The sequence below is a fragment of the Thunnus albacares genome, chromosome 20, assembly GCF_914725855.1.
Source record: "Thunnus albacares chromosome 20, fThuAlb1.1, whole genome shotgun sequence".
Taxonomy (NCBI): domain Eukaryota; kingdom Metazoa; phylum Chordata; class Actinopteri; order Scombriformes; family Scombridae; genus Thunnus; species Thunnus albacares.
In genome coordinates this window covers 2,568,846-2,577,794 of record NC_058125.1, presented here as the reverse complement: position 1 = coordinate 2,577,794, position 8,949 = coordinate 2,568,846, and the positions used below count along the sequence as shown (strand labels likewise).

Sequence of the window (8,949 nt, the reverse complement as noted above, 5' to 3'; positions counted from 1 at the left end):
CAGCAAGCGCAATGATATCAGATAGTTTGCAGGACTTATACGGCACTTGAAGACTAATGTCCAAAGCACTGCAACACCTCCCTGATTTTATACTTTCAATTTAATATATAGGCAAAGTCTGAGAAGCCTGTGTCATTTATTAATCTATGATTATACTCTTGTTAACAAGTGCTGCAGTAAATTTACATTATTGTACAACATGCTACAGTAAAATTATTAATAAATGTGTTTTTCATAAAGTCTGCATTTTAATATTTTTGTTGACACAAAGTATTAATGTAGCTAATGGGTGTGTAGCTAATGTAATATATGGCTCCAGCATCCTCTGTGCGCCCAGGTTTTAACTTCATTGTTGATATTTATGTACAAGTCACAGTGTCATATGATGTGATTGAACAAGGACATTCATAGAAATATTACTTTTGTTAACTTGATAGCAGGTGGAAATGTTTCCATACTTTTGATGATGTCTTTCTAGTGTATATCACCATTTTTCACAATTAATTTCCCCTCTTCTTATCCCATCAATGTACATCTGCACATTTAATTTTTGCTCTCGTTGCCTTCATATATTTCATAGCCTACACTTTATTTCTTTGTCAATAGCACAGTCCATATTTCCTTTGTACAGTTAATATTTCATTTCAAGTTTTATATCCCGTTTCAAAACTATTACTATTCTATTCTGTAAGTAGATTCTAAAATTAAACAGGTTCTGATCTCACTTGAGTATATAGTTAGTCTGCTGAATGAAGAGCTTACTAAAGCACCAGTGACATTTGAAACTTCAGAAGCAACAGTCATGTGATGTTCTTCATTTGACACAAGCCCCGGCACAGTGTACTGAATTAATACATTTAACAGGAGGAAACAAGCTTTGGTGCCTTGGTACCGTCCACCCATCACTACAGTGAGCCAGCATGCACAACACGAGGGCCCTGAAACCAAAGCAACTAAATGGAAAACAGTAATCATCAATTTTATTATTTATACTTGTGCTTTTTCTACTGTCATATGTCAAAATGTCTTCTGTGAAAAAAGCCTATTGATGTAAAATGTATTTTTTATGGATTCCAGTTAAACTTTCTGTGAAATACAAGTCTGGTGTAGGTCGCATGAGTCAGGATCTACTTTCTGTTATACATATATCCATGTGATCCATATGGGAATCGTAAAAATTGGATTCTACACACTTACTGCTGTTCACAGTACTTAGAAACCATCAGACCTGAGTCCTAAGGGAGAGTAATGTCAACTGTCACAGCCTGTGTATTATGACAGGTTCGTGCTTGGGTGAACTGAGTTTAACTGTGGCTGGCTGACGGTGGGCTGTGGGTTGACTGACACTGAATACAGACTGTGGTGAATCAGATGAAGCTGGTTGTTGGAAGATATGTGTCACACTGGCAGCTGAATGAGCCAATAGCTGCCTTTGTATCATCAAAGAATGGATGTCAAAAGGTGAGACCAATGGGGAAAGGACATCCAATGATTGATATTGGAGGCTGGAGAGGGAAGAATGGGGGTAGTCTCTGGTTAAGGTACCCCTGCACAAGTCCTGAACCTGACAGAGTGCAAGGGTCCCTGCAGGATAAAGGGTGATGGGGTAGATTTGAGGAGTAGTAGGGTTGAGGAGGACAGAGGGTGAGGCAGGCCCCCCTCCCTTCGCTCCCTCTGCACCTTCTTTCACAAAGCTGTCACCAGAATCTTCTGGTGTCTTGATCTTTCTAGAAGGAGTTGAGGGAGAGACATCCTTGAGAGTAACAGCTTGCATCCTCCTTTTTGAGATGCTGTGTCCAAGCTCGTTGAGGGGTCGTGCAACACAGATATTGTGTGCTACAGATTGTGATCCTGAGACAATTCTGCTAGCATGGGTTGGTTCAGTCATCTTGTTGTAAAGATCAGTTTCAAATCTTTGTCGCTTTCCCACGTCTCCTTCTATTTTTTTCTTTACCACTCTTCCATTGCAGACTGTACCATTTACTGCTACCTCAGTGGCTCTAAAATAGGGTTTAACTGCTATGTCTTGTCTGGAACTGTGTATGTTTGGAGGCAACCCAGTAAGTGGAGGCACCTGGCATGCTCTTGAGTACTGGGCAACACTGAAAGGTGGGGTACACTCCTGATGCCTTGTGGAGCATGTGATGGGACAGGAAGTGTAGGGTTGCGGAAGTGGTTTAAGAGAAGCCTTCGGGAGACTTAGATCTGTGGGTTGATCATCAGATATTGTCATTTTTGGATTGGAAGAATTTTCCTGATCATTAGAGGTGGGGTACTTTGAATCTTGAGGAGCAGCAGACTGAAGGAATCTTGCAGCGCTATTAGAGTCTCTTGAGAGGGTAGCTCCTTGTCTCTGGGGTTCTTTAGATCCATCATGAACCAACTCTGCATCTACTGCCTTACACGCTGTCTCAGCCTTCCTGTACCAACAATGAAGGTTTGAGAAGGATGAGTAGAAGTCATAGGGGAAGCCAGAAGGTGTCTGGCTGGATTGAGGAATCTTAGGCGTCAGCAAAGGTGTTGAGGGACACTGTGGCTCTTCTGGATTGGAGTGAGAAGGGGGCACATAATGTAAATGATCATGTGAATATAAAGGAGGAAGTGTGCTTTCTCGAATCTTTCTCGCTCTGTCTTTCTGGACTCGTGCCTTGAGGCTCTGTGCATGTTGTATTACCGAAGGCCGACTCAGTACCACTACTGATGAATCCGCAACTACAACTGGTTGCTCTGCTGCTTCTTCAAGGATACAATTGGTTAAACTGGAGCAAATGAGTGGAGGAGGCTGGCCAAAGTTCGAAAGCAAGTGGTCTTGATTGGGTAATCCAGTTCCGTTGACCTGCAATAGGAGCTTTTTCTTTTCTACTGGAGATATTATCATCTTGTTAACCCCAGAGGACTTGAGGAAAGCTGTGAAATCCAAGACGGTGTCCTCTGTCCTTGGTAGTTCGGCTTGTTCATTGGGTGGGTCTGGGATTGTTGGAGATTGTAGGTTTCTTGGTTTCCCAGGATGGCACTGGTCCTTTAATGGTACTATCTCTTGCTGCCAGAGATCCACTGCTGAGTGGGCATGGTTTAAAACCTTTGGAGTAGTCAGAGGAGACGTTGCCAAGTAAGTGAGGTCACATCCACTGGATCTCCTCTTTCTCAGTACTTCATCTTCCTCCTCCTGTTGCTGGATCATCTGAGTCTCCCTGCCATTTTGTGTTGGGCTTTGTCTTTTTCTGTTACTACATGAAGGCTGTGAGGGATCCAAACGGGTTAGGCAGATTTGGGGTTCAATTTTCAGCTGAGGATTTTTTAACATCAATTCCTGCAAGAAGGACAGAGGGAGAGAGAAAAGACAAAACAAATGAGAGAGAAATGGAGAAGTGCTATAAATAAAAAGGAAAGATTTTGGTTCAAATTCAGATAATGTTCACAAGGCCAGGTCGAAGTGCTTAATGGATATGGCAAAGGCTGGATATGGCTGTTGCCTTGAAGGCAATTCTGTCAGATATATGCCTAAAGTATTTTCTATGAATATAGCTTCTGATTTTGTAAACAAAACTCAAAAGTTTTCAATGACATATTTTTTACATGATGAAACAAGACAAAAACTGGATAAAAAGATACCTTTGAAAAAAATTAGGAGGAAATGTAATGTAAACAATAATGTAGAACACATAAATGAACAAATGATCTAATTAAGGTATTAATGCAGTACTGACTGTATTAAGTCTAAATGACCTCCATGGATCTGCAAAATCATACAATGTATGCTCCCGATTAGTAACTTTAGAAGTTGATTTATCTGCTTGCGCTTGATTTATCTGTTGCACTAATGAACAGCATCTTGCTTTCTAGTATCGTGTCTCTGCCAGTTATGTTAACTAATATTAGTGGTTCATGGAAGGGAAAAAATAACACATTTATGGACTAAATTTATCTACAATCTCACTGAGAAATAACAAACTATGAAAACATGCAGACTAGCATGCCAACATAATAAAATCTAAGTTTACCATAAAATGATTATGTAAATGGTAAGGAAATGTTAGTTGGCTATCTTTTGTGTTTATAGTCATCTAATATAAATGTGTACCAAAGGAATATCACTGCATTGATGTTATAAGATGATTTAGCTACTCATCTCATCTCTCATCTAAACCCAGAACATATTTTAGTGAACAGCTGAGTAAATCCAGCTTCTGAATGATTAGCTGCTCTGCAGTGGACAGCACATAGGTGCAGTAATGGTAGATGAACAAAAACATGGCGACAACTGTAACCTCAGAATCTTTAGAAGACATCAAAAATTTAAAATATGCAATGAAACTGGGACTAAAATTTCACTGATGAAAACTACATGTTTTTGTAGCTTAAAAACGTGAAACTAATATGTATTTTTGTTAAAACACCAAAGTTAACACTGCTCCTCTGCAAAACTGCTTCAAAGTCAATAGTATGCTTTTCTCAGCTTAAGAACAACTCTGCATTTGGTCATGTTTTATATGCCTAGCCATGAAACCAAAACAATTCCATATGAAACAGCATGTTTTATGTAACTATAAATCAACAATATTGCTTGAATACATTTCATGTTTCTCTTTGCTCTCTTCTCTTTCTCTGATCTAGCTTTCTGTTTGACTAACTGGTATAATTCCACTAACCACTGATTTGAACTCCCTTAGAGTAAAAACAGAAAACCTTTTCACAATGAATGTGCATCTGTGAGGACAACAATCGGGTTTTGACATTTTGTCATAAAGTTTATGTATGGGGGGCCATCACATACTAAACATACTGTATGAGCAGTCAGTTCAAACATGGACGAATAATACACATATGATGTTATAAACCACTAATTGACATGGGGGAAGCACAGCCAATGTAATGATGGACACTGGAGGGTTAATAGAATGAGACTGACTGGTCTGCTCTGATCGTGATCTTTGGCTTCCAGGTCGTCATCCTCCTCAGGGCACAGTTTCTGGGCTAGCTGCTTCACCTCATCAGTCAGCTTGGTCTTCAAGGTGGGAGCAGACATACTATTAGAAGATTCAGTGCTTGACTCTGCCTCCTTCTTCCTGGCTTTGGCCTTGAGGAGGGGCTTTTCCTCTTCTCCTTTGATGAACTTCTCATAGGGCAGGATGAGCCTGAAGGAGAGACGAACAGCTGAATGAACAAATGGTAACAGGCAGGCAGTGTGATGCGCATCCCATTTCACTTTTGCTTCTGATTCTTGAGACCTACAGAAATGTATTGCTTATCAAAATTAAGCCAGCTGAAACCTTCATCAATCAGCTACTTGGAAGGGTCATGTTGTCTCTCATCGTTCTTGTTCAATGGTTTTCTAAACTGTTTTGAGCTGTTGAAAAATTGATTGTACTTAGCTAACCTGATTGAGTCTGATCAAGAATGGTAGGCCCAAAACATCCCCAGGGGTTGGTGTGATTTTAAAACCCGACCTTTTCTGGTAACTTCCTTCCAGAAGTCACCTGGTAAATTGCTCTAGCATGTGGCATATTTATTGTGGAGTTATAGGTAATCATAATTTTTTTGACCAAATTGTACAGGGCTTATTGAACAGAATGATGTAAATGCATATCAAGAAGTCCAACAACACAAATTAAAAAAGAACCATGCTCTGCCAATCAGTTGAAATGTCTACTTCTGCTAAATGCAGTATTATTTTAAAAATAAAAATAAATGTTACCTTGGAATACAAAGTTTCTTTATCCTAACAGTTCTCAATATAATACGTTTTGTGTTATTCCTTTTTTGTATCTATTGAAATAGTTACAGGATTTTAAAAACCTTTTTCGATGTTTTCAATTAAAACACAGTAACTAATGAAGTGAATCCAGATTGAATACTGGTAATTATGATTCAAAAAAAGTCAACTTTAAGCACAATAATTGTTGTGTACAATGATCACTTCTGCCCAAAGGGTATGTTCAGATTGAACTGTATAGGAAATATGAGTCAGTGATTGTCACATAAAAACAGTGGGTCACCTGTCTCAGAAAAGATAACAAGACGAGACGGTTTGAGTTGCAAAAATAGATTGAGATGCTTTATTTACAAAAATAGTGAGGAAACGAAAACTTGGACATCCACAAGAAAAAGCAGAAAGACCAAAAAAAAAAAAAAAAAAAAAAAAAAAAAAAAAAATATATATATATATATATATATATATATATATATATATATTGCTATTTTACTATGCAGCACTATGCATCAGCTATCAGACCAAGGGACTGTGGAAGAGAAGAACATCAGATTATGATGACACTTTGGCAAAACACTTCCTTGTGAGAGTGTTTTTTTTTTCTTCCCAACATATTATATTACTGCAGTGGATGCATGTCAAGTTGTAACTGTAGATTTATTGAGGTGCGTGCACTCACCACAGTGACAGAGGGGAATAATGTGTGTCAGGATGACCGTTTGCGAGTATATTACTGAGTGTGTTCTTTACCGTGTGCTGTTCGCAATCAGTGAGTCTTCATCACAGCAATGGTTGGTAAAACACAACAAGAAGAGGTGCCCAATAAGCTGTTATGTGCTGAAACTATTTCACACAGCACATCATGGTCTTCTGAGGCACCCTGAACAATTGTATGTCAAATGGCTCATTCCCAGTGAGCTCAGAGTCTAAAGATACATGCAAAAAAGGAAAATAAGCTCAAAGTCAACTGTCGTGGTGGAAAAAAGTAGGAAAATAACCAAAGGATACTTGTGAAAATAATCCGTTCAAGGCTTTGTTAATCTTTCAGGGACTGTACAAAGCTTTACATTAAAGCTTTAACTGAGCTGTCAGAGGATTGAGTTGTTTTAAGGATCCTCTTCAGTAAAGAGAGGCAGAGCAGTGCTGAAGGGATGTTTTTAGAGAATCAATTGCTACATTGATATCTGGCCCTGAAATAGCTATTTTATCATTGACAGGCTCAGACTCATTAGCACGTTTTATGTGATGTACTGCAGCTCCCCCAGCCTACTCAGTGTTTTCCTGTAAAAATGACATGTCGTGTCTTGCATTACCTGTGCTACTGTGAGTGTGTCATTTGTAAAAGGTCACAGACACACTCACCTTTCATAGTGTCGACGTGTGCAGGTCGCTGCGCTGGTGCTGCCTGGGTTTCCTCCAAGCTCGTCATAAATGCTTTTCCACAGTCTACGAGCTGTGATCTACACACATACACATTAATAGAGAGGTATAGATTTATAATAATGTTAAAATAAGTTGTTAAGTTGCTTTATTAATGGTTAATAAGTAATTAACCATTAATTCCCCAACAGTTATCAGCTTTAATAAGAACAACTTTTGGGTATCTAGGTTGTGTATCCTCCTCCAGATAGTTGTTTAAGTCATCAGGAAAACCGCTACAATGGATCTCAGTTTCATTTAACTTGAACTGTACCATTTCTCATAGAAAAGTTAAACACAAAAGAGATTTTTCACAACCTGCCAACCAAAAAGTTTTTCTTAATGGCTAATAACTGATCTATAAAGTATGAGTAACTGAGTTAGACATCAGTTACAATCTCTAAATCCTTATATATTATGAGTGCATTATTAGAAAATGTTACCAATATGAGAGATATATACAGAATAATAGATACTGTACATAGATAAATAGAGAAGAATGTGTATGGCCACTGCAAAAAAACAAAACAAAAAAACAAATACAGCGCATACATTCCTGTGCAGGGTCAGGGGGGCTGGAGTCTATTTCAGCAATCACTCTGCACGTTTACATGCACTCAAGAAACCAGATGTGATTACTCAGATGTACTCATACTGTAAATCCCCGTATACATGCAGCAGGTCAGTAATCAGTTTCAACTGGCCCCATATTTAATCCAATTTTGAAAAGAAAAAAAAATTATACATCAACAAATTATAACTAAACACAGACTTACAGGATAAATTGTCCTTTAAACACTGTCAGCTGAATATTCATAACACAAACACATCTGGAACATTACACTCAACTCAGTGGTAAAGTCCAGTGCAAACAGAATAATTTATTATTGCTAACACCATAGAGCTGAGCTGTCACCAGCAGATCAAACTAGAGGCCACAAGGTAAAACTCACCACCTCATATCCTCCCAGCTTCTGAGCAGCCTGGTACATGGTCCACAGGTTTACTGTCACACAGAGACACAAACACACATCAATACGACACAAGATACATACAAGCCATATAGGAACAAATTATATCCACAAAATGATGTGTCACTGCTTTCATTTTCACATTAACAAGTCTCAATTAGTAATTGACTTATTGAGTAGAATGATATTTTACTCTGTTTGAAGCCCAGGTAGGGGATCCTCTCAATTGGTGTCTTCCTCTCCTTCATGTATTTATACAGGGATACAAGGAAAGCCTGCTCCTCTGCTTTGTACTCCACCTCTCGTCCTCTTCCTCGTCTCTTCTCTGACAGTGGAAGTGTTGTGATCTTGCTGCTGTCACTCACATAACTGCTGCTGTTGCTGCTGCTGTTTCCTCTGGGTTTGGATAAGCCTGCTTTGTCTGCTGTCATCTGTAAGAAACAATGGACAGAGATTAGAGAAATGAAAGCAGAGCTGAAGAGTAGGTTGTTAATTCTCAGTGGATTAAGCTCTTTGAGTGATTGTTTCACATACACATTACACATATTGATACTATCATAAACATTACTTAATTGTAGAACGAAGACTGCTGTTACTACTATAATACACTAATTTGTACCTTGACATTGGTTCCTCCTCCTGTTCGTTCAGTCTCCTTGGAAAAAGGTGGTGTTTGACGTCGACCATTAACCTCTAACCCCTGACCACAACACTGAGGGTTGGGTAGTTTCTTTTTCCTGGGACGACCCTTCAGGTTGGGAGCTAAGGACAGAGAAAAAGAGCAGTGTATTGCAAATGTCTGCTAGAATCATGATGAAGAAACTAGGTTTTATTCTTTTTCCTTTTTCT

The 8,949-nt window shown here is 38.8% G+C and overlaps 1 protein-coding gene across 1 annotated transcript in view; it reads right to left on the bottom strand.

The window, feature by feature from the left end:
* Window positions 1-608: 608 nt before the first annotated feature.
* The window catches only part of LOC122970732 (AT-rich interactive domain-containing protein 5B-like), a 52,612-nt gene continuing 44,271 nt past the window's right edge, over window positions 609-8,949 (bottom strand). The window contains exons 5-10 of the mRNA XM_044336906.1: window positions 8,720-8,862; window positions 8,294-8,531; window positions 8,083-8,135; window positions 7,073-7,170; window positions 4,910-5,135; window positions 609-3,310 (exon numbers count right to left, since the gene is read on the bottom strand). Of these exons, the coding sequence (XP_044192841.1) occupies window positions 1,259-3,310; window positions 4,910-5,135; window positions 7,073-7,170; window positions 8,083-8,135; window positions 8,294-8,531; window positions 8,720-8,862 (2,810 nt within the window). The 3' untranslated portion in view covers window positions 609-1,258. The remainder of the gene's footprint in view (window positions 3,311-4,909; window positions 5,136-7,072; window positions 7,171-8,082; window positions 8,136-8,293; window positions 8,532-8,719; window positions 8,863-8,949) is intronic.